Source organism: Calypte anna, chromosome 25 (genome assembly GCF_003957555.1).
Source record: "Calypte anna isolate BGI_N300 chromosome 25, bCalAnn1_v1.p, whole genome shotgun sequence".
NCBI classification, from domain to species: domain Eukaryota; kingdom Metazoa; phylum Chordata; class Aves; order Apodiformes; family Trochilidae; genus Calypte; species Calypte anna.
This window is the reverse complement of record NC_044270.1, coordinates 416,475-441,656: the sequence shown is the minus strand read 5'-3', so window position 1 is coordinate 441,656 and position 25,182 is coordinate 416,475. Positions and strand designations below refer to the sequence as shown.

Below are 25,182 nucleotides of genomic sequence, written 5' to 3'. Positions count from 1 at the left end.
TTTGTAATTGGGGGAAAGATGAAATGTTTTCCATTTGAAGACTGGGAGCAAGTTTGGGATTTCCTTAACATCAGCAAAGCCTTAACATGTTCACTGAAATATATTTGCTTTAAAATGGCTTGGATCATGAAGTATGTGTTTATATAGTTACATTTTAACATAAAAAGTCTTTGTCTTTGTGTTCATTTCCTGAAGATTATTTTTTATTAACTTCCAGGACCCTTCAAAGTTGTACAAGAAAGCTGGAGAAGTTGCAACAGTTGACTTACATGTGGAAGAAGGTATACAAGTAGAAACAAATCCTTTACCTAAGAAAGTTACCCCCTTGCACTCTGAAATGACAGATTATATAAAGTCATCTCCTCCAACTCTTATCAGTAGCCATAATTCTGACTTAAAGGATAGAACACAAATTAATGGAGCAACAACTGTAACAGAAAAATTGGCTCAACTTATTGCAACTTGTCCTCCTTCAAAGTCTTCCAAAACAAAGCAGAAAAAGCCTGGAAATGGAACTGCATCTGGTTTGGTTAAGGACTCTGGGAAGAAGCTGCCAGGAGCCATAACTGCAAGTGGGTTAGTTAATAAAGATTTAGTAAAGAAATTGCCAGGATCTGGGATTGCTGTTGGATTGGTTACCAAGGACTCAGGGAAGAAGCCATTAGGGATTGGTGGTGGAGCCATATTGGTTAGCAAGGACTCTGGGAAGAAGTCACAAGGGATTGGTCCATTAATTGGATTGGTTAACAAGGACTCTGGAAAGAGGCCAGCAGGGATCAGCACTCCAACTGGGTTAGTTAACAAGGACTCTGGAAAGAAACAGCCAGTGAGCAGCTCTGCAGTTGGATTAATCAGCAAAGATGTTGGGAGGAAAATCCCAGGTATCAGCACTCCAACTGGATTGACTAATAAGGAGTCTGCCAAGAAGCCAGTAGGGATTGGCACTCCAGCAGGATTGATGAACAAAGATGCTGGGAAGAAGTTGGTGGGAATCACTAGTCCTGCAGGCCTGGTTAACAAGGATTCTGGGAGAAAGATGCCAGGGACTGGCAGTACAACAGTTCTGACTAACAAAGACTCTGGAAGGAAGACACCAGGGATTGGCAGCCCAGTAGGAGCAGTTAACAAGGACTCTGGGAGGAAGATGCCAGGGATCAGCAGTCCAGTGGGATTGGTTAGCAAGGACTCTGTCAAGAAGCCACCAGGAATTGGCAGTCCAGTTGGTTTGGTTAACAAGGACTCTGGCACTCTGAAAGCAGACTCTCTCATGCCTGCCTCAGAGCCCTTTAAGCTTCCTGGCAATTCCAACCTCAGCAGCCTTGATAGCCATGAGACTACAGAATTACTGAAGGAAAATCCAAGTAGCAAAACGTTTGAGAAGCATCTTATGAGACAGAACAAAGAAAGTATGTTGGAAAAATTTTCAATCCGGAAAGAAATGGCTGATGTAGGCAAAGAGGTGTTCAATGAAGGAACCTGTGTTCCTCAGGATGGCTACTCAGCCAGTGAAAAAGGGATTTATGAAACATCTAAGCATGAAAAACAACCTCCAGTATATTGCACTTCACCAGACTTCAGAACAGGAGGTGCCTCAGATGTATCAACAGCAAAGTCCCCGTTCAGTGCAGTAGGAGAGGGAAACCTCCCATCACCTTCACCCACAGTGTCTGTTACCACCCTAAACAGGAGCCTCTCAACAGCATCTTCACAGTTGGCATCTAACTCCCTGCATTTAAGTTCAACAGCAGATCTCTTAGAAGGTATTTCAGATCAGATTGGAAAAACTCAGTTTTCTTCTGACAGCACCATGCCAAGTATCAACAGAACACTGAACCATCCCCTGAGCCCTGATTTTAAAGGTGGTGATAAAGATTTAAATGATTCAAAAGCTACTTATGTAGAAACTTCAAGAACTAGTCCTTCAACAGGGAAAAAACCTATTTTAGCATCTGAAACAAGCATTCATGCTACTGTCACCCCTTCAGTAGTTAGTTTTACAAGCTTGTTTAGTAGCAAGCAGTTCCTAAAGATAGGTGCAATAGCTGCATCAGATAAATCCTGCCAAGGAGCAAAAAATCTCAGCACTACTCAGCAGTCCAAACCTTTGAAGAAAAGAAAAGGAAGGAAACCACGATGGACTAAAGTGGTGTCAAGAAGCACCTGTCGACCTCCTAAGGGTCTAGAACTAGAAAGGTCAGAGCTTTTTAAAAACATTTCCTACAGTGCACTATCAGGCAGTAACTTGGAGCAGGCCAAATTTTTGAAAAATATAGGATCATCTTCATTTGTGGAGCATGAATTTGTCAAACATCAGTTGCCAAAACTGAATGAACCTAATGGACAGTCTCTTGCATTGTTAGCTGAGGCTGACAAGCAAACTCCAAAGTTCTATAGTACTCACAAACAGCCCTCTAGTCTCTGTATGGCAGATGATTTCTTACCTGACATGTATAAACCCAAAAGAGGAAGACCTAAATCCAAGGAAATGCCAGAGCTCGAAGGTCCTCCCAAAAGAACTCTAAAGATCCCAGCATCCAAAGTCTTTTCAGTCCAGTCAAAAGAAGAGCAAGAACCTCCAATTTTGCAGCCTGAAGTAGAAATTCCCTCTCTAAAGCAGAGCTTATCAGGACAACCTTTTCCTAAGAAGAGAGGGAGACCTAAAAGACAGATCAGGTCATCAATTAAAATGAAGCCACCAATCCTTTCTGTGGCACCTTTTGTTGGAACAGAGAACTCGAGCAAGATAGAGTCTGAAAGTGATCAGCATAGAAGTGGGGATTTTTTTGAGAGGAAGGACCAGCTCCGAGGGCCAGAAGAGGTCCAAAAACCTAATATTTGTAGCATGACTGATTTGGAAGTAGACTCAGACAGAAAAGTTGCCAAGAGAAATAATGGACAGTTAATGAAAACAATTATCCGAAAAATAAATAAAATGAAGACTCTGAAGCGAAAGAAACTTTTGAATCAGATTCTGTCTAGTACAGTGGAACCAAATAAAGGGAAAGTGCAATCTAAACTCCACAACACGGTGTCCACTCTTGCTGCCACATTTGGTTCAAAATTAGGCCAGCAAATAAACGTCAGCAAGAAAGGAACAATTTACATAGGAAAAAGGAGAGGAAGAAAACCTAAAGCTGTCCTGAACGGGCTTCTAGCTGGCAGCACTGCCGGTCTGACGGTTCTTGAGAAGTCTGCTCAGCAAACCCCTGGTTCATCCTTAGGACAAGTTCTTCCCCATTTGCTGCCCTCAACAACGAATAATTCCGAGATTCTTCCATCTCCAGTTTGCTCCCAGTCATCTGCAGTCAGTGGGGGTCAGAGCCCTGCCAGCAGTGAGGCCGGGTTCATCGAGCCCAGCCCCGTGCCCTACCTCCACATCCACTCCCGCCCAGGCAGCGTCGTTCAGACCCTTGCCATGAAGAAAGCTGCTAAGGGGAGGAGGAGATTATCTCCCCCTACCTTGTTGCCAAACTCACCTTCTCACTTGAGCGAGCTGAAAGAGGCCACTCCTTCCCCTGTCAGCGAGTCTCACAGCGACGAAACCATTCCCAGTGACAGTGGAATAGGGACAGACAACAACAGCACCTCGGATCGGGCAGAGAAGTTCTGTGGGCAGAAGAAGAAAAGGCACTCGTTTGATCACGTTTCCCTCATCCCCCCCGAAACCTCCACTGTTCTGAGTAACCTGAAAGAAAAGCATAAACACAAATGCAAGCGCCGCGCTCACGATTACCTCAGTTACGACAAGATGAAGAGGCAGAAGAGAAAAAGGAAAAAGAAGTATCCTCAGCTTCGAGGTAGGCAGGACCCAGATTTTCTCGCCGAATTAGAGGAGTTAATCAGTCGGTTGAGTGAAATCAGGATAACCCACAGAAGTCACCATTTTATACCCCGAGATTTACTGCCTACCATTTTTAGGATAAATTTCAATAGTTTCTACACCCATCCTACTTTTCCTCTAGACCCTTTGCACTACATTAGGAAACCTGATTTAAAGAAAAAGAGAGGCAGGCCCCCAAAAATGCGGGAGGCTATGGCAGAAATGCCTTTCATGCATAGTCTCAGCTTCCCTCTTTCCAGTACTGGGTTTTATCCCTCTTATGGCATGCCTTACTCTCCTTCTCCCCTTGCAGCTGCTCCCATAGGCTTAGGTTATTATGGAAGGTACCCTCCAACTCTTTATCCTCCTCCACCTTCTCCATCTTTCACTACTCCCCTGCCACCACCTTCCTACATGCATACAGGCCATTTGCTTCTCAACCCCACCAAATATCACAAGAAGAAGCATAAACTTTTACGCCAGGAAGCTTTCCTCACGACAAGTAGGACTCCGCTCTTGTCGATGAGCACCTATCCCAGTGTTCCACCTGAAATGGCTTATGGCTGGATGCTGGAACATAAGCACAGACATCGCCATAAACACAGAGAACATCGTTCTTCTGAACAGCCCCAAGTTTCCATGGACACTATCACAGCAAACAGCTCTTCTAGAACAGTTCTGGAGTCCCTGAAGCGCTACAGATTTGGGAAGGAGGCTGTCGGTGAGAGGTACAAACATAAAGAGAAACACAGGTGTCATATGTCTTGTCCACACCTGTCACCTTCTAAGGGTTTGCTCAGCAGAGATGAGCAGTGGGTCAGGAGGGAACCTCCGGAGTCGAATTCGTTAGCGCTGGGACTGCAGACACCGCTCCAGATCGACTGCTCAGAAAACTCCCCGGGTCTGTCCCTGGGGGGATTTACTCCCAGCTCTGAGCCAGCCAGCAACGATGAACACACAAATCTTTTCACAAGTGCAATAGGCAGCTGCAGAGTCACAAACTCTACCAGCACCAATGGACGTAAAAAATTAACTGACAGCCCTGGACTCTTCTGTGCACAAGACACCTCCTTAAATCGACCTCTCAGAAAGGAGCCCTTACCTTCTATTGAAAAGGCACTGCAGCCACTGTCAGGTAAGGGAGCTCAAATTGCACGTTCTTTCCTATCAGTCTGGTTGTCATAGAATCATAGAATTGGCTAGGTTGGAAGGGACCTCAGAGATCATCAAGTCCAACCCCTGAGCCAGTACCACTGCAGTTCCCAGCCCATGGCACTCAGTGCCACATCCAGGCTCTTTTGAAATCTCTCCAGACACGGAGAATCCACTACTTCCCTGGGCAGCCTGATCACCCTCTCCAGAAAGAAATTCTTTCTCATCTCCAACCTAAACCTCCCCTGGCACAACTTGAGACCCTGCCCTCTTGTCTTGCTGAGAGTTGCCTGGGAAAAGAGCCCAACCCCCCCTGGCTCCAACCTCCTTTCAGGGAGTTGGAGAGAGTGATGAGGTCTCCCCTGAGCCTCCTCTTCTCCAGCCTCAACACCCCCAGCTCCCTCAGCCCTTCCTCACAGCAATTCTGCTGGATCCCTTCACAGCCTCCTTGCTCTTCTCTGGACCTGCTCCAGCACCTCAATCTCCTTCCTGAGCTGAGGGGCCCAGAACTGGACACAGGACTCAAGCTGTGGCCTTATTTTCTGTTGTGCCAAACGTGGTCTAGAAAAGGAGGGCAAGCAGAGCTGTGGCTTGGGGGGAATCTTTCAGGGTTGAGTTTCAGAACTGCTTTTGCTTTCGCTTTTCTCTGTTGCTCAAGCGCTGTTCCCGCGGCGTTTGGCTCAGTCCCAGGGTCTCCTCCAGAGCTGGGGTTGTGGAAGTATTGCTTCCCACCAGATTTGTCTTGCTTTGTTAGAGCCCTCGCTGAGCTTCCACTAAAGATGTGTTCATGAAGAGGTCTTTTTTCTGACCGTTTGCATTTTCTACACTTAAAATGTCTTGTGGATTTTTGGTACTTGAAAAGCCACGTTTCTGTTTAGTTTGAAGTTTGGTCCATTTGGTTCACCCTGCCTGTTGTTACTACTGGTTTGAATAACATTTCTGTTTAAGAAAACATTTTCTTATGTAACTCCATTTTGGTTACTTTGATAATCTCTGCTGTGCTTTTGATCCCTGACTTGAGGGCTCTAGCAGCACCTCAGAACAGTTGCTAAATGATGCCAGGAATGCCCCAAACCAAAGCTTGTAATGACTGCTTTATTCATACTTGGGAAACCCACCTTACACAGATAGCCCCAAGCAAAACTGAAACGGAACTAGGTGACTGTATACACAGAAAAATGCAAGGTTGTTGGCAGAGGAAGGAAAAGACCTCCCCTCCAAAACTGTTAACTTTGTCATTTGCCTAATATTAAGAAAAAAATAATTAATGCAGAATCTAGGATTTGAAGAAACTTGTATTGTCCATCACGTGCCCTGGTTGTGTTTGTAGGAACAATTTTCACATTTATCCACTTGTGTCACAGTTGCTGTGAACTTGCTTGTGAGACCACACAGCAAAGATACCCTGCAAAAGACACAAGTGTGGCTTGTGCCCTTGCCTGCACCTCCCTTGCCTTTTGAATCATCTGTCCAAACCCACTTGTGACTAATTTCCCAGCAACCAAGAGCCAAGGAATCAGCTTCCAGTAATGAATAATATCTTCTCACTTTTATTCCTCTCTTCTTCTGCCTCGGGAGACATCCATTCTGATGCCTTCTGCCCACCTCCCTGCTCTGAGGAGGTATATGTGGAAGGGTTTCACCTCCTGGTTTTATTTTTGCATTTGAGGGGTTTGTGTTTTGCTTCTTTCTTTTAAGGACAGTTGCAAGTGGCTGGATTCTTTTACAACTTTTTATTACTTCATACTCTTTTGTATTACTAAATCTGCTCAAAGTGGGTGGGAGAAAGGAATCAAGCCATGAGATGGCATCTCCTGCAGAGATAGGAAGTAGGATTTAAAGTGCTCAGTCACCAAAAGGGTTAAATTTGGCTCTGAAGAGTGAGGAATTGGTTGTGGTAGCTCATGCAGTTCTGGGAATTTCCTGAAGATTTCCAATGATCTGACTTTAAGAGGAACAACCTAATTAAAGGAAAAAGCAGAGATGTTTTAAGTGAAAACTTGCTTGTGAAGGCTCTGAGTACCTCTCCCTCTGGCACTGGGTTTGAGTGGTTCCTCAGCTGCCATGTAGCACTTTGATTAAGTGTATTTCAGTGGAAATCAGATGGTTTTGTTGTGGGACCAGCTTTCAGCTCCCCATTATTTCCTGGGCATGCAGTATGTCAGAAAACTTCTGTTTGTTTTAGAAGATCATTGTCTGGTTGTGTGTTGTGTTTCCTTTTTACCTGTAGTGCTGACCTGTGCGTCTGAAACTATGACCAACAAAGGCTCCCATAGTTTTATGCTGTTCTAAAAATAATACAGGTGAAAAAAAAACCCTGTTGTGCATCAAAAATTGTTGGTTTATTGAACCAGATGCAGTTTAAGTGTGTGGTGGAGAGCACCCTGAATCAGGGCAGTTGAAATGAAGAGTCAGAGACTGGCATTGGGAATTATCTTCTGAAACTCTTCCTTGGGATCTAGAGGGAATATTAATATTTTATTTCATAGTATCCCATATGGAAAGTACTCTTCCACAGACTTCTGAGCATAAACTTTGAATTAGTTGGATTAGTGTGTTAGATCATGGATCGTCAGATTGGAAGGGACCTCAAGGATCACCTGGGTGATTCTTGAAATGTTCAGAGATTGCCTGTGGCCCAAGTTGTGTTCAGAATGTGTGTGTCAGTGGTCAGTATTTCACACAAGATGAGGTTTAGCTAGAAGTTGCTGTAGGCTTGTTGTACACACACTGATGAAGGTCACAAAATAAATATATTTATATTTATGGCACCTATCACCATATTGATAAACATTCTTTGGAACCACTCTGACAGCAGGGGTAAGTACAGGAGTCAGCCTCTTAGAACCTCAGCACTTCTGTTTCCAACCAATTTAAAAAATTTAAAAAAAAGCCACAAACCTCGTACACTTTGTCTTCAAGATTCTTGAGGGCCACTCTCACCTGTTCATCTCAAGTTCAGGGTTGTCTGTAGTCAAACATTTGCAGTCTCAGCCCACGAGTTGTTTCACGCAGCTGTTGGTAGCTGATCCCAGACTGCTCTCGGTGTGTTGCTCACTATTCCTGGAAGGAAAGGGCAAGAAAAACAAACTCGCAGCCCATGCACGGGGAGCAGTGGGGTTGAAAAGCCTTCACTGCCTTTGTTCCACCTGAAAATGAGCGGCCGGGGCCGAGGCACGCGTGGGGCCGGGGAGGTGCGTGGGGCCGGAGCGCTGGGGGGGTCTGATGCAGGGAGCAACCCGGGCAAGCTCCGAGGGTTCTGTCGGCATCGTCAACCCCTCAGTTCCCGACCCTCGACCCAACCCCGTCCCTGCCCCTCGGAAGCTTCGCTCTGGGGAGTGGGGAAGCGCTTGGCAATTTTCACGGGGGGACACGGCATGAGCTGTGGAGGGGACACGAAGGGACACGGCCAGAGCTGTGGGATCAGCCATGAGGGGACACAGCCCGAGCTGTGGGGGGTGACACGAAGGGACAAGGCCTGAGCTGTGAAGGGGACACGAGGGGACACGGGAGCGAGGGGGGGCAGTGCCCTCTGGTGGCCGCGTCTCTGCCGCGGGAGCCGCCTCCCCCGGGCTCTTCCCGCTCCCTCAGAGGCAGCTCGGGGCCCTTCCCGCTTCCTCAGAGGCAGCTCGGGGCTCTTCCCGCTCCCTCAGAGGCAGCTCCCGGCTCTTCCCGCTCCCTCAGAGGCAGCTCCCGGCTCTTCCCAGTCCCTCAGAGGCAGCTCGGGGCTCTTCCCGGTCCCTCAGAGGCAGCTCCCGGCTCTTCCCGCTCCCTCAGAGGTAGCTCGGGGCTCTTCCCGGTCCCTCAGAGGCAGCTCGGGGCTCTTCCCGCTCCCTCAGAGGCAGCTCCCGGCTCTCAGGGTCCCCCGGGATGCTGAAGGTCGCTCCGGGGCAGCTCGGGTTCTACCGGTCCAATCCCCAGTTGGCCAAACGTGGCCCTTGTAGCACCATGGGCGTGTGGCACATCCATCCAAGTGTCTTCTGGAAATGGAAGAATCAAGCAAGGGTGTTCATTTGAATGTAGGAATAGGAGGGTTTGCTTTTATGGTTTGGTTTGGTTTGGTTTTTGATATAAAAGCCTGTACTCTGGTGATAATCTCTTTTTCTCATGGCTTGGTGCTGTTAACATCTGAGAAATTCCTTCTTGATGTTCCATTTCCATCCTTCTCCACCTAAAAAATTCATAGCAAGCAAGTGTTCCTGAAGCTAAAAGGGTCATCTTAGTTTGAATATTTAGCATCTATAGTGTGTTGTATTGGCACTTTCAAACTGAAATGATTTTTTTTGTGTGTTTTTCTCTTCTCTGATCTGCTTTTCAGGCACTTTGCCAGCACAGGACAAACCTTCCCAGAGGCAGTCGGAGAGCACAAATTGCAGCCCTTCCAGAAAGAGATCAACATCTGAGAGCACATCTTCTACAGGCAAGTCATATTTGGTAGCATTTTTTTGGGGATCACTGCTCTACTCATACCTGTGCTACCACAGACAGCTGAGACAGCATTGCTCTGAGAACTTTTAACAGCAGCAATATGGAGGTTTTCCACTGAGTTTTTCCCCTTAGGTTTTAGGCTAGAAGTGCTGCAAGTTGGGCTGTAAAATTGGGAAGCTTGAGCTGGGACCTATGGAAGCAGCAGCATAGCTATGGGAGAATGGAATTTGGTTCCACACCAAGTTAAATTGGACTTCATGAAGGTGAATGCTTTACAAAACCTGTCAGGGAGTTAGATGAATACATTAATTCTTCCTTGGGGAAGCTGTTCTGAAGGCACTTTTCTTCCCTTGGGTGTTAAGGTCAAGACAGGGTGTGCTTTTATGTTTTCTTCACAGTAGGTGAGAATCCTGCTAAAGTGGTGGAGGGTGACAAGCAGCTTATCCATAACTAATCAGACAGTTGTGGATGACCCTAGGAAGCTCAAAATTCCAGTAGGAGAGAGATGGAAGCACTGAAAGCTGTGGGACCTTTGGTAGCATTCTCAACAATTCTATCAGATGAGGAGACCAAGTCTCAGAGGCACAAAATTCTCATGAAGTTGAGGAAATGTGTGCCAGGATGTCAAAGGAGCTGTATTTCCTCAGCCATGGAGTAACTGTGTAGTACTGTGCAGGTTGCTGCTGCTCGGTTCCATCTTTGCTCACTTCACAAGGGAGGCACAGATGCTTCTGGTCTGCTTTGAGGTTGTTTTGGTAAGGAGGTCAGACTTGTGCAGTCCCACTGTGTATGAATGTATTTGTGTTGCTACCTGTCCCATTTTCACCTCTACAAAACTGTTGAATGCATTGACCAGAGTAGCAGAGGGAAGAGCTGAAAAAGGTTCACTTTTTGTAGGTAACTGGCAAGTTGTCACCTGTGTGGTAAAACCAGACCTTGTTTGCAGTCCTTGGAAGGAAAATGTGATGTCAGCTTACCTGTGATTAGACACACAAAAGATCCATAACCTTGAGCAGTTGTAAAGCCCAGTTGTTTGCAGAATTCAGAGATTCTTAGGCACCAAAGCTGACTCCAGATTCGTAGTAAACATCCTTCAGATTGCTACTTCCAGAGCTAGTTGTGATTTCCATGTGCCAGAGCTGCTATTTCCTCCTCCCTTTAAACAGATGCTTTATTCAACATATGCTAAGGAAAAGGCAAGTGCAATCAGTGTGAGTCTGTGCACAGGGAGGTGTTAAAAGTTCAGGCATGTTTTCCTGCAGGAGAGCATAAGAATGAAGTGAGTCACAAGTTCATCAACTTCAAAGCCAATGAACTGATGATGCAGCTGAAAAGCTCAGTCTTTTGTTATATTTTCCCCAGATCTGGAATGCATGTGGGATTTCAGTGTGTTTGTCAGAGAGCTGCTTTGTTACCCAGGGCTGCAAGTGTGCCTGGCCAGGGCTGCAGCTGTTTTGGGGATCTTAGCTTTCAGTTGCCCCAGCCTTTTGGATCAGTTTCCAAACAGAAACAGCAGTTCAAGGACATCCATTGGACTTTGTTGTCTTGTGTAGTTTGGTTATCATGGGGTGGTGCAGCTGTTTACAGAGCTGACTGTGCTGAACAGATGGTGTTTCTGTGAGGAACCCTCAGCTCCATCCCAATGTGTATTGAAAGGCCACAAGAAAAAGAAGGGTAATAAATTATTTCATGTACAATTGAAAGCTGAAAGGAGAAATCCATCCAGTTCTTTCAAAGTTGGTCAGGTTGCTGGGTTTTCCAGGTGCTCATGGTTCATATTACAGGAGCAACCTGACAAGTGTGGTTCTCTGTTCCTTTTTCACCCTGTGGGGCAAAAATTGGTCATGGGAGGATATTTAGGACTTGTTATGCTGATTCTACCTCCTTTAATTGTACACTCTCTGAAGCTTCTTTTCATTTGCACCTGTAAATTCATGACAAGGGCAATTCAGGGGGTTTCTTATTTTTAGTGTTGAATAGGAAAAAAAACTTGAGGACTGGATGTACACAGGGAATTGCTCTTTGCTTTTAGAAGTGGGGGACCACATGGGAATAAAGAGAAAATAATGGTATGTTAAGCTTGATCATATAAAATGTAGAATTTCCACTTATTTGCATAGCTGGGTCCCTTTTCTCTTGGGACTTGTGTCCTACTGAGGGTGATGAAGCCACGAGAGAGCTATGAGGGTGCTGAAAGGACTTGAGCATCTCTCCTAGGAAGAAAGACTGAGAGCCCTGGGGGTGTTCAGCCTGGAGAAAAGTAAGCTGAGAGGGGATCTATGGATGTCCATCAATATCTGGGATAAGAGGGAGGGGACAATCTCTTATCAGTGGTGCCCAGGAATAGGACAGGGAATAATGGGTTGAAGCTGGAACATGGGAAGTTCCTCCTCAACATGAGGAGAAACTTCTGGAGTGTGAGACTGAGGGAGCCCTGGCCCAGACTGCCCAGAGAGGTTGTGGAGTCTCCTTCTCTGGAGACTTTCCAAACCCCCTGGATGTGTTCTGTGTGTCCTGCCCTGGGGGATCCTGCTCTGACGGGGGTTGGACTCATTGATCTCCAGAGATCCTTTCCAGCTCCTCACATTCTGTGACTCTGCACTCGTGTTACAGCCCTTGGTGTTTCCTCACCGAGCGTTTAGGCAGTTCCAGGATTTCTAGGCTGTCAGACTATCCAACTATTTCACTTCCAGCCTTATTTGATTATTATTTTATTATTTTGCCCCTGTGCTCAGCCCTGGTGAGGCCACAGCTTGAGTCCTGTGTCCAGTTCTGGGCCCCTCAGCCCCTCAGGAAGGAGATTGAGGTGCTGGAGCAGGTCCAGAGAAGAGCAAGGAGGCTGTGAAGGGATCCAGCAGAACTCCTGTGAGGAAGGGCTGAGGGAGCTGGGGGTGTTGAGGCTGGAGAAGAGGAGGCTCAGGGGAGACCTCATCACTCTCTCCAACTCCCTGAAAGGAGGTTGGAGCCGGGGGGGGTTGGGCTCTTTTCCCAGGCAACTCTCAGCAAGACAAGAGGGCACAAAGGGTCTCAAGTTGTGCCAGGGGAGGTTTAGGTTGGAGATGAGAAAGAATTTCTTTCTGGAGAGGGTGATCAGGCATTGGAATGGGCTGCCCAGGGAAGTAGTGGATTCTCCGTGTCTGGAGATCTTTCCAAAGAGCCTGGATGTGGCACTGAGTGGGCTGGGAACCACGGGGGGAGTGGATCAAGGGTTGGACTTGATGAGCTCTGAGGTCCCTTCCAACCCAGCCAATTCTATGATTCCATGATTCTATGATGATATCTCAGGCCTGTTTCTGTCTATGTCTGTTTGTCTGTCTGTCTGTCAGTGATGGGAGTTCCTGCCCGGGGAGCAAGGGTGACAACTGCTGTGGATGACCCAGTGGACACCTTACTGCAGCGCATGGTGCAGCACGAAGGTCAGGCTGCTTTGGACAAAACCCTGGAAGCAGTGATTGCCAATGTGTCTGGGCCCCCCTCAGCTAGTCCTGCTCGAAACCACAACAGGGAGAGAGGTCTGGGAAAACAGGACAGCCTGATAGCTCCAACCATTCCCAGCACCTCCTGCACCGATGGCATCTCACTCCTGTCAGACAGGCTGCCCACCAGTTACTCCCCACATCACCTGAAGAGAAGTATGGTCGAAGCCATGCAGAGACAAGCTAGGAAAATGTGCAATTATAACAAGATCTTGGCAACGAAAAAAAATCTTGACCATGTCAATAAAATTCTGAAAGCCAAGAAGTTGCAAAGGCAGTCAAGGACAGGGAATAACTTTGTGAAGCGCAGGCCAGGGAGGCCCAGGAAATACCCAATGCAGGCTGTGGTTTCAATGCAAGCTTTCCAAGCAGCTCGACTGGTCAGTCAGGAGTTAGATAAAAGAGAAGAAAGCAGCAGTCCCTTACATCTTGGGCCTGATACCATCACAGATGTGATTGAAGCTGTAGTGCAGAGTGTGAACTTGAATACAGATCACCGAAAAGGCTGGAAGAGGAAGAGGTGGCTTGCAGAGGAACAGGCCAGGAAGAGACAGAAGTCTTTGCCTGAGGAGGAACAGGAGAGCAATAAGAGGTAATTTCCATCCCATTTTTTACCCTCTGTATATTGATTTTTGATTTTATGATGTTTCAGTCCATGAAAGAACCCAACCCTAACGAGGCCTGCTTATTACATTTGGTGTTGTTAAGAAGATCAGCTTAAAGTGAACCAAGGTATCAGCTGTAAGTATGCTTAGGGTCTCCCTAAGTTACCAAACACCAAAAAGGGATGGAATCTCAGGTTATCTGAAACTGTTGGTTTTGTGCCTGTGTCTCAAGTGAAGCAAGTTTTCTGACTGTCCTTGTGAGGAATATTTTGAATGAGTTGGGAACAGGTTTAGTGATGAGATACCAAAGATTTTTCCTTCTTTGTGTGCAGAGATAAGGAACTGTAAGAGCTACATGTGCCTTGGGAGTCTTAAAGAGTGTGAGTCTTACAAACAATTACAAACAACACAATGTCAGGTGAGATCAGCATCTAAAGAGTAAAACCAAAGCTGCAAGAAGGAGTCATGGTGTGCACCTGAGCAGTCACTGTCTGGTGAAGGACCATCTCCTTTTGTCTAATCTTCATGTGCTTCTCCCCAAAGTCAACAATACAAACAAATCAAAAACTAACCATCCCTTGTGTCTCAGAAATGAATAATGTAGGCATGGAACCACATGTTCAAAGAGTGAATTGTGTGGCTCTCTTGAAGGCTAAGAAAAGCTTTACCACATACTATTTTTAGAGTGCAAAAGCAGATAACATAAGCCACCTTCTAAATTACTCTTCTGAGGCTCTAAAGGATGAGCATTAGCAGTGCAAACAACATTATTTGGGTAATAATTAGTAATAACATTACTATAAATAGATCATAACATTTCTTATGATCATGCTCGACCACATGATTGTGATCATTGAATTTCACTTTTCTTAAACAGCTGAGGCTTCTAGTAATTCAGAAACACAGACTTTTTGGTTTTTTTTCTCCTACTGACCATATTCTAGAGAGGAATAGCAAAACATGGCAAGATAATCTTTCTAGTAAGAAATACAATGAGATAATCTTCAATATTTTTTTTTTTCTTCCAGTTTTTCTGAGACAGTAGCTGAACCTCCCAGCCCACAGGATGCCCTTGGGAAACCACATGAACCTGAAAACACTGGACAGCCTTTGCCTTCTCTAGCCCAACGTGAGAAAAAAGCACCCAGACCCCCAAAGAAGAAATACCAGAAGGCAGGGCTCTACTCTGATGTGTACAAAACAACAGAGTAAGTAAAACCAAGCTGCTGTCTGATAGTCCAGTGGAAAGTGTCTCAACTGGACCCATAAGAGCTGCTGCTAATGAGTAGCTGAAATAAAACCATCCACTTAATTCAAGCCTGTGCAAAATAACATGCATGGTAATTGTCAGACTCTGACCCAGTGAAGATTTCAAGTGTAACCCCAGTCAGAAAGTCAAAGTTTCACCAATCTGGAAGTGTTTCTGAGGGTTGACCTTGGAGAAGGTAAGAGAGCTGCATCTGGCAGCTTTAATGATCAGAGCAGTAAAAGTGCTGGGAGAGCCTGAGGGGCTCAGGTACTGAGTACAGTGTCTGCATAAAAGGGGCCATTAGTTTTCTGTTTTTATTGACTGAATGATGATGAGTGGTCATCTGGCTGGAAGAATTTCAGACAGGCACCCTGTTCATTTCACAGATCAGTGAGGTTCATTTCTTTCACTCTCAATGGGATGTTTAGAATAAAAATCCAGCATTCTTTTATTTTTTCAACTGATTGGCTCAAAACCTCGTGCATTAGAACATCTATTTCTGATAACCAGCCCACTTCTGCTTGGACTTCCATGAGTTTTCTGCAGCCATTTGACCAAGTCTGTTGAAGATGGGAATTTGCAGTTCCTTTATAACACGTCCTGACAGATGAAAAAGAGGGAAACGTGGGCATCTTCTCATTACATTGTAGACCACTTAAAATGTTCTTATCATCAGCTGCCCCTGGTGTCTTTCCATAGTAGAAGGAAGGCATCAGTGAAAGGATCAAGCTGGTAAAGAAGAAATCTTTGGTGTTTGGGTATTCTGCCACTAGTGTACACAATCATGCAAGATTCAGATACTCTGTCATTAAAATTAGATATGTTGCCTTGGGAGGGGACCTGAGGGAGTCTTCTGGTTGTCTGTGTTATAAAATGTTAGTTACATTGTCACTTGGACATTCCCAGCCAAGGGTGGGCCTTTATTTCACAGACAGCAAGCAGACTTCTCCTCTGGAAGCTTGAAGAGATCTGGTTTGCTCTTTGCCTCCTGCTCCACATGCTGAGTTCTTTCCCTTTTACTGACATGGTTGTGATGAGCTGCTTGAGTCCACAGAGGAAACATTACCCTTCCAAGGAAGCAAATGCTGCCTGCCCTGTCTGAACTACCTCCATTCGTGGTTTTTTGAACACTGGTTTTGAAACAAGGCATGGAAATACAGAGCTGGGCCAGGACAGAACCATGGCCACCTCAGTTTAGGTGTCTTGCTTCCAGCAAGGTGCATCCCACCATTCCTTCATGCTGCAGCTGGGTCTCTTCTTTTATAAACTGGTTCAGCAATCTCAGTCAGCAGAACAAATAGTCATTTATAATGGATTTTTCCTCTAATTTAACTTGCTGTTTCAGTTCTACTTCATAGTCAGTCCTGAGTGCAAGAGGAGAGCAGAGTTGGTGTGATCCTATCCACAGCTCTGCTGTCCTGTGGCACCCTCTAGTGATGGTACAGTTGTCATCACCTCCTCACTACTGTTTGCAGTATTCAGTTGCAGAGACTGCCTTAAAAAAACATTCTCCTACTCTGTTGAATCTTATTAAATCCTAAATTTCATTAGAACGTGGGAAGCAGTGGAAGTTTTACTGAGATTTACAATTTGTAGGCACATCCAGCAGCACAGAAAACCTTTGTTAGTGCCACTTTTGATCTACTGTGAAAAAAGGGAAGTCTGCATTATTTCTCTGCAGCCACTTCAACTGGACCATTTGCCACACCAAAATTCAACACTCCTGCTCACCTTGATCTAGAAACTTTATTAAAACAGAGAGAAGAAAGCTCAGGCTTTGATTCCTTGCAAGTTAACTAAGAGTAAAAGGAATGATTTCTGGAGTCAGTCTGAATTCTACCTCAATTCTGAATGTAGGCAGCATGAACTGAGCTGTTGTTAAACTCCACAGGAGTTTTCCAGAATCTTCAGCTCCCACTGGAATATTACACAGATCTTCTGCTTAGGAGAAGTTCTGTGTGTGGTTGCACAAGACTGCAGCCTGGAGAACAAAGGAAGATTTTTAGGCAGGAGTTACTGTCTGCTTACCCAGCAGTGGATTTCCTAGAGGAGTGCAAAGTCTGCTCACCAAAGAAATACTATAATAATAAGTAAATTAAAATTCTGTGTCCAGTTCTGGAGTTCCCAGCATAAGAAGGACACAGAGCTGCTGGAATGTGTCCAGAGCAGAGCCACTGAAATGCTCAGAGGGTTGGAGCACCTCCCTGGGAAGGCTGAGGGATTGGGGTTGTTCAGTCTGGAGAAGAGGAGGCTCTGAGGTGACCTCAGAACAACCTCCCAATGTCTGAAGGGGCTACAAGAAAGCTGGGGGAGGGCTTTGGCCAATGTGTGTGGAAATGTGTTTTGTGCAGATGAGAAGTGCTCCTAATTCTGATTTTATTTATTTTTTTTGTCACTGTCATCCACAGTCCAAAGAGTCGCCTCATACAATTAAAGAAAGAGAAGCTGGAGTACACTCCTGGAGAGCATGAGCATGGATTATTTCCAGCCCCTATTCATGTTGGTGGGTACTTTATGTATGTTTTAGGTGCTGGGAAACAAGTATGGCACAGAGGTGACAGGGAAGACTGCTTGGACTTCAGTCTCTCTGCCTCTCTCCCTGAGGAAATATCAGTCTAGTTTTAAACCTTCCTTCAGTGTCACAATACTTTTGCTTAAATGCAGCACAGTAATCTCCTTTTCAAAGTAATAGGAGAGGAAAGTAGCCAGAGGCAGTGATGACCATTTGTTAAATCTTGAAAACTCAGCATGCAGTAATGTGTTCCCCCATGGCTCCATGCACTTAATGATGTCTTTAAGTGCAGATAAAAGTGAGGAAGAATGAAAAACTTAACAAGTATCTAAGTTTTTCTTTCATTCCTGTTTTGAGGTAGAATAGAATGAGGTTTAGGGCTTCTCTTTGACTTCTGCAGAAAGAAGCCATCACCTCAGGCTGCCATGAGCATTTAGTACTCCCAAATCCTGTCCACTGAACTGGACAGCCTGGAGGCAATGGTCAGGAACTCCCAGACTTTACATTTTTCCAGCTCATGTCATTTCCCTGGACAATCAATCCCCAAGATTGATTTAGTTCTCAGGTAATTACCTCTGCTTTTAAAATGCTGTTATTTCTTACTTCAAGTACTTTCAGGCAAAGAGAGTTGGGGAAATTCCACATTGTTCAGTAGGACTATTTTATCCCAGCAAATAAAAACATTTAATTGCTTTGTCTCCTTTAATTGAACTTTTTTGCTCCTTACCCAGCTTTGACACTCCCAGACAGGTGACAGCAGGCAAAGAGTTTGACAGCTCTGTAGGAATCAGTAACTGTGAAACTGGCTTCAGCACTGAAGGTGTTAATTTGAAGTCTCAGTAACATGACCTTTCTCAGTTCCTTGATGAATTGGGTCATGGAACTCTGTTGCACGACCAAACCATCTGCTGGGATTCTGAGGTTCAGGTTGCAGTGCCACCATCCTCTTCTCTCTTCACAAGCCCCCAACACCACATTTATTTGTGCTAGCAGCCACAAATGAGCTCCTGAACTGGAGATTTGTGTCTGGTGAGTGGTTTCACTGCAGAGCAGAGTTAGGAGGTTCAGGGCTCTGCCAGATGACTGCACCAGTGGCACTTGACAAGGGCAGGGGGGACCTTCCTGCACTCCAGGCATGTATCCAGAGCACCTGAAAGAGCCTTTTGTTTCCCCCACTGAGGTCATAGAAGTGAAAGCAAATTCCCAACAGATTTTTAGCTCTTTCCTGGAACCTGTTATGGATGAATAAAGCATTGAAAATGAAAAAGTAATTCAGGAGTAAATTGTAAGGAAAATATTGCAATTTAAATTTTCCAGTTGGTGTGAAGGGAATGTGTGTGGATTTACATGAGATCAGAGGCTGCTGCTGGAGGAATGTAAAGGAACTTGTTAATGTTTAGGGAAACTGGGAAAATCAGGCATAGTGCTGACACCTCAGCCACTCTTCTCACTGCCAAGTATTCCAGTATTCCAACAGTATTCCAACAAAATTACAAGAGAACATTTTAATCTTGGCTAGAACTAACCTATTGCCTGTGTTAGACCTCAGGCCTTATGTTAACAAAGTGTATAATGAGGCAGTTTCCTTCTTTTTGGGGTGACTAAACTAGAATAGGGATGAAATCTCCAATGGAAGTAGTAACCCTCATCTAAAATGAGTTTCAGTTTTTGCTGAAAACACAGATTATCTTGAAGGCTTTCCAAAACATTTAGGGATGTGTTTGCCAGGTCTGAATTTGTTCTTTAGTCTCTTTTGCTAAAGGTCATAGGAACAGTCATAGGAACAGTCTGTTTTCAAAACTAATTAGGTTTCTTTGAGTACCATACTGTGATTTACCATCAGGCATGCAGGGCTTTTGAATCCATGTTTGTTCTCTGTGCTAAATCATTGTATTCCTGTGTACACAGAAAGCTCAGGAGGAAGTGTCAGCTTTGACATTTCCACACAGAAGTCACTCGTGGTCACTGTGAGGCACAGGGTTGAATTCTGCTTTATCACTTGGTTGCTCTTGGCCCCTTGGTAGCTCACGTTCAGTCAACCCTCCTGGGTGAACACCTGCAGGGCTCCTGGCACTGCTTTGAAGAGTTTAACTGTGGCTGCTCGAGTTCAAGTCCAAGCAGAAGCTCTTCTCTGCCACCTGCCTCAGCCAGGCAGCTGGGATCCAAGCAGCTTCCCTCTTTATCCAAAAAATTCCAACCTGACTGAGACAGCCGAGCACAGGAGATGCGTGGGGCTCCTCCCTGAGCTCACCTCTGCCAACCAAAACCATCTGGGAGGATTCTGCTCTTCTGCCTTTTTGGTTTTTCAGACGTTGAGAGGCCCTCTCAGAAGTTGGCAGGGAGCCTGGGAGCAGCCCTTGTTGCTCTTGGGGATCTGGGGGTGTGAGTGTGTACGACTTACAGACCTTTTTGTTTCAGGGAAGTATCTCAGACAAAAGAGGATTGACTTCCAGCTGCCTTACGACATCCTCTGGCAGTGGAAACACAATCAGGTACAAGATAAAAAATGACTGGCTGCCAAGATTATGATCAGAAGTCTTAGAAAATTGCAGGATTCTTACATGAAAGCTGTGTTTATACATCCTGCATATTGATTAATATTCTTGTTGCTGCCACTTCGTGAGATTTACTTTTTTATTTAATGTGAATAATTGCTGTTATTCCATCTCTTGCAAAATAGCAATCCTGTGGGTTTCTGTTGAAAAAAAAAGTCATGAATTTTGCAGCAGGCTTTTATTTTGGTAGCCTGCCTGTGTTCTGCAGTGATCTGGGTTCAGACATGCCTCAGGAGAATTCAGATGTACTGCCAACAGCACTGAGAAATTTCAGGCCTTATTTTTCTTGGCTCAGCCCCAGCAGAGTGGAATTTATTTTTCACTTGCAAGCTGAAATTTTCATACTGAGGAAAGAAGAGAAGCTGTTTAACAGTCACATTCTTTTTAAGGAGCTTTAAATATGTGCAAACCTAAAAATAGGAATTCTTTTTTTTCCCCTGAGAAGTTTCCACCAAGTGATTTAACACAGGGTTTAAAGCTGGAGGGTAAATCTGCCCCCCAGCTCTGCTGCAACAAAGTCAGACATGCAGCTTAAGCATGTCAATGGGCAAAACCCCTTCCCAGATGGCTGTGGCTCCAGCTACTCTTTGTAATACCACCAAAATCTAATCTTCAAGTAATGATACTTGTTGACATTTCAGACAGTTTCCTGCCATGGACTGAGGATTACTTCCATCCTCCCATCTTTATCTTTTCACCATTCCATAAATAAGAAATATTTGATCCATTTCCTTGACTTTTTACCATTCCTAAAACAGCAAAAACCCTCACAGGGTCATTTTGGTTGTGTGATGAAGTGGCTCCATGCCATAGGTGTTACTGAGGGAAAGCAGTAAATGTGTGAAGTGTGTCATAATTTGAAATTACTCCTTAAATCCTCTTTGGAAGGATGGAATAGATCCTAAATTATGAAATGTGATCCAAGCTTCCCCTTTCCCTCCAGTCACCTCACATCTCCAGAGGAAGTTCTCTAATTAGAAGATGCATCTCCATTCCTCTTGGCTCCTACCTGTAGTTTTTATAATTTTTTAAGTGTCAGCACCTGGTAATTCCATCAAAGATCCTTTCTCCAGAGATGTAAATATTCTTTTCAGTGCTGAAAGGAGCAGCATTCTTCAGTCTGTCCTCATGATCTCCACAGTCCTCTGTTTAAACAGTATGGGAAGAATAAAGAATGGTTTAATAAAACTGCTCAAATAACTTTTTAAGCCTAAATTCTGCTTATTCAGGTAATTTTTTGAGCTGTTTTCTAATGCAGTCTGAGCTAAAGAAGAGAATGCAAATGTAGTTTCTAGTAATGACAAAGCTGTTACCTATGTACAGAAGATAATTTCCCTGATTCTTTTGACTAACAGATGCACTTTTGCAATGTATTAAAATCCTCTTTCTCTTCCTTTTAGTTATATAAAAAGCCAGATGTCCCACTTTATAAAAAAATCCGTTCTAGTAAGTAAAATCTTATCACTAAAATGTGTTAACTGTGGAATTTTCATCACACTCCTCCTTTCTGCCATGTTTTTTGTCCTACCAAAGACACTGACACCTTCTATTTGTTTTTTTTTATGCTTTATGTAACCAGAATGAAAATATTGTAGATAAGTACCTTTCATTTTCCACCTGGAAAGAATTCTTTTCCCTGATTGGGTTTGGGGTTTTGGGGTTGGTGGTTTTTTTTGTTGTTGTTGTTTTGTGGTTTTTTGTGTTTTTTTTCTCTCCAGATGTCTACGTGGATGTCAAACCTCTTTCTGGCTATGAGGCCACTACCTGCAATTGTAAGAAACCAGATGATGACAGTGGAAAGGGCTGTGTGGAGGATTGTCTTAACAGGTTAGCAACAGGTTGATTGTGATAATTTCAATAAATGTATTATTTAATATCAACTAATATTATGTTAAGAAAAGAATTGTGCTGGATCCAGAGGCAAAAGTATTACTGCTGAGCAGACAAGGTAGCTTTCTGCTACACATATGCTCCCTCACTTCTTTCTTCAGAGGAAGATGCACTAAAAAGCTCCATTTTGCTCTTAGAATTCACAGCCAAGCTGTGAATATTTGTGTGAATTACACCTTGAAAACAAAAGGCATTTTAATTCTTCTTTTTTTTTCCTTTGTTAAGCAAAAGTTTATTTGTTTTGGGGTTTTTTTTTGTGTTATAAATCTAAAACCCATGCCATTCACCTTCCTTTAACTTCTTTCTGCTTTATTTTAGGATGATCTTTGCAGAGTGTTCCCCAAACACCTGCCCTTGTGGTGACCAGTGCTGCAATCAGAGGATCCAGAGGCACGAATGGGTGCAGTGCCTGGAGAGGTTCCGGGCTGAGGAGAAAGGATGGGGTATTCGTACCAAAGAACCCCTGAAAGCAGGACAGTTTATCATTGAATATCTGGGAGAAGTTGTTAGTGAGCAAGAATTCAGGTAGAAATATTTATGTTTGCTGCTTTAGCATGGAAGGCTCAATCATTGACTTTAGCATCTCTTAGCTTTGCTGGGACATCCTTAGAAATGAAGGGGGAAAAGAGAATGCTTTTCACTGCCATCAGAAGGAAGAAAAGCTTAGAATTTGGGGTTTTTTTGATCAACCAGGTTTTTCTCAGTCAAATAGAGAGAAATGATTTGTCTTTGGAATGCATCATCTGCCCTCTTAATGCCAAATGTCACGAGTGAGTGTGAACTTGTCATGAGTAATCTCCAGGAGCTGAACTGTGCCAGGTAGAATTGAGGAGCAGAAGGGGGAAGGAAGGGAAAGGAAAAAGGAAGGGAAATGAGCTTTCACAGATAGCTATGAAGCAAAAAAAACCAAAAACCCAAAAACCAAGGGGAGGGGGCATTAATTACCAAGGAAAAAGAGAAGCTGTAGGCTTGCTAACCACATGGCATGATAGGATAACAGCTCAAGGGACAAACCTGCTGCTCTTTGAGCCCCATCAGAAGGCAGATGCATTCTTCTCACACAGAGATGACTGCAGACACAACTGACTCCTGTTGCTCTCTTGCTAAAAAGAGGGATCTGTGACACATGGATTCAATTCCAGGCAGTGTGTCCACTCCCAGACAATGGAAGGGAGAAGCTGATTGTTCCTATAGACACCAAGGAATGTATACTTGCATTTTCTCTTCCATACACAGGTTATCAACATGAAATGTAGACAAATAATCTGCAGAACCCAAAAGAGAGCATTCCAGAAGAGCAAATTTCTAAATTCTAACCCAAGAATGGGCTTGACTTATAAAAAATAGGTATAATCATGGTTTTCCTCCATCCCTAGGTGTATGGTTCTCTAAAATATAAACCATTATCATTCCTTTTTCTTCAAAACCTCTCTCTCAGAGTCCTCCAACTATGTTCACTCCCTCTTTGCTTTGCAGCAAGGAGCAGAATCACAAATAACTTTCCTGTCTTGCTTCCTAGGAACCGGATGATTGAACAGTACCATAATCACAGTGATCATTACTGCCTGAATTTAGACAGTGGAATGGTGATAGATAGTTACCGTATGGGCAATGAGGCTCGGTTTATCAACCACAGCTGTAATCCTAACTGTGAGATGCAAAAATGGTAAGAAAACTACATTCTGTTGACTGGAAGCCCAGTGATTAAGATAGAGATAAGCAGATGATCTCAGAGAATCTGTCAAAAAGCAGGGAGGGGAATCAGGCTGAAGAGTGTGAATTGACTGTCGTGCTTGCCTTGCACAAGAGGAGTAATGTCATGTTTTCAAGTGTTGGACATTTTGGAGACAGAATCTCTGGGGTTTTTTGTCATGCTGCCAAATTTTGAAGCCTAGGTAATGCTGTAAAATATTCAATGTGTAGCTCTGCTTTTCTTCTATCAATTCAGATCTGGTTTTTGAAAGGAAGCAGGCAGGGAAGCAGTCTGATTTCAGCACACCCTGTGTCATATCAGCAGAAATCCAGTGCCAGACCAGTTGTCAGGGTTTAACACTGGCCCGGCAATTAAACCGAATACCAGACGCTCTCTGTTAATCTCTCTCTCTCCTTGATAGAGAAAGGAGAGAGAATAAGGGAGAGAGACTTATGGGTTGGAAACTAAACTACACAACTTTAATGAACAGTAATGATAAATAGGTAAAATTACTAAATCTATACAAATATACAGGAAAATGGAAACCACATTCCTCCCCCCTCTCCCCCAATAACTCTCACATCACCACCGAGGCTGCAGGGCAGCCCTGGGAAAGTCCAGGCTGGACTCCTGGAGTCGGCAGCAGTGGGGAGCTGGAGGCAGGAACACACAGATATGGGCTGGCACGGATCAGGAGCACAGGCAGACGAACGGACAGGATCCTTCCAGGATACCGAGTGAAGGAAGGGAAGCAGGAAATCAGGAAAAGATCTGACTCGGCCCTCGTGATGCCTCAAATTTATACTGAGTGTGACGTATATGGGATGGAATACTCTGTTGGGTCAATTCTGGCATCTATCTTGTCTGTTCCTCCCTAAAGGAGGGTTAAGGTGGGACCTCTGTACTCCTTCTGGATGGTAAAATGTTTTCCTCAGAGCTGAGCAGTGTCCTTGGCTCTGCACACCAGTCTCTAGCAGTAACTATAAACATCAAGTGTTATCAGTCCTAGAAGCACACACTGTCTGAGAAACTTAGCTAAAAGCAAAAGTACAAGATAGAAAATCACCTTTATCCTGGTCCAAACCAGGACACCAGTAGAAAGTACTTCTGAGAAGCTTATAGTGAATAACTTACAGTGAAACAGCAGCTGGTTGCAATAGGACTTGTCTGTGGTGACAGTGCAGTGGAGCAATCTGTGATTCTCAGCTAATTCTAATAGATTTAAGCAACAGTCATCAAGTTTTAAATTTTAAAATCCAACACAAAGAATAAGAATTGGAGAGACAATTAATTTTAATGCCATTTTGTGGAAGGAATTATGGTTTAGGTGAGGGCCTGAGTCTCAGTGGTGGATAAGTAGATCTGCTGTGATAGCTACTACACTTTGTAGCTTCTGTATTAAAACACAACTTCCTCCTCTTTACAAATGCAATACTCACTTTTTTGGCTTCCAAAGTTTATTGTAAGACATAAACAAGACAAATGAAGAATGAGCACAACCCAGGGCACAGCAGAAGTGTTGCCTCCTTTACTCTAACACTTCCCTTACCTGGACAAAGACATTTTTCTTTTTAATCACTGGGAATATTTTTTTATTCTCCCTGCAGGTCTGTTAATGGTGTTTACAGGATTGGATTGTATGCTCTTAAAGATATGCCTGCTGGTACTGAACTGACATATGACTACAATTTTCATTCATTTAATGTTGAAAAACAGGTAAGGATCACAGTGCAAGACCTGGAGAACACTCACCAAGGACAAACAGTTCTGTAAAGTTGAAGGTCATTTAACAAAACCTATTG

General features: G+C 44.3%; 1 protein-coding gene across 2 annotated transcripts in view; it reads left to right on the top strand.

The window, feature by feature from the left end:
* Positions 1-25,182, top strand: part of ASH1L (ASH1 like histone lysine methyltransferase) — a 51,875-nt gene that overhangs the window by 15,561 nt on the left and 11,132 nt on the right. Inside the window, exons 3-13 of one of the 2 annotated variants that reach the window (XM_030465182.1) lie at positions 218-281; positions 9,291-9,392; positions 12,727-13,468; positions 14,510-14,689; positions 17,139-17,233; positions 19,661-19,734; positions 21,198-21,243; positions 21,516-21,624; positions 22,006-22,212; positions 23,207-23,353; positions 24,988-25,096. In XM_030465182.1, the coding sequence (XP_030321042.1) occupies positions 218-281; positions 9,291-9,392; positions 12,727-13,468; positions 14,510-14,689; positions 17,139-17,233; positions 19,661-19,734; positions 21,198-21,243; positions 21,516-21,624; positions 22,006-22,212; positions 23,207-23,353; positions 24,988-25,096 (1,875 nt within the window). Of the gene's footprint in view, positions 1-217; positions 4,956-9,290; positions 9,393-12,726; positions 13,469-14,509; positions 14,690-17,138; positions 17,234-19,660; positions 19,735-21,197; positions 21,244-21,515; positions 21,625-22,005; positions 22,213-23,206; positions 23,354-24,987; positions 25,097-25,182 lie in introns of both variants that reach the window. The other variant, XM_030465181.1, reaches the window with a different exon arrangement.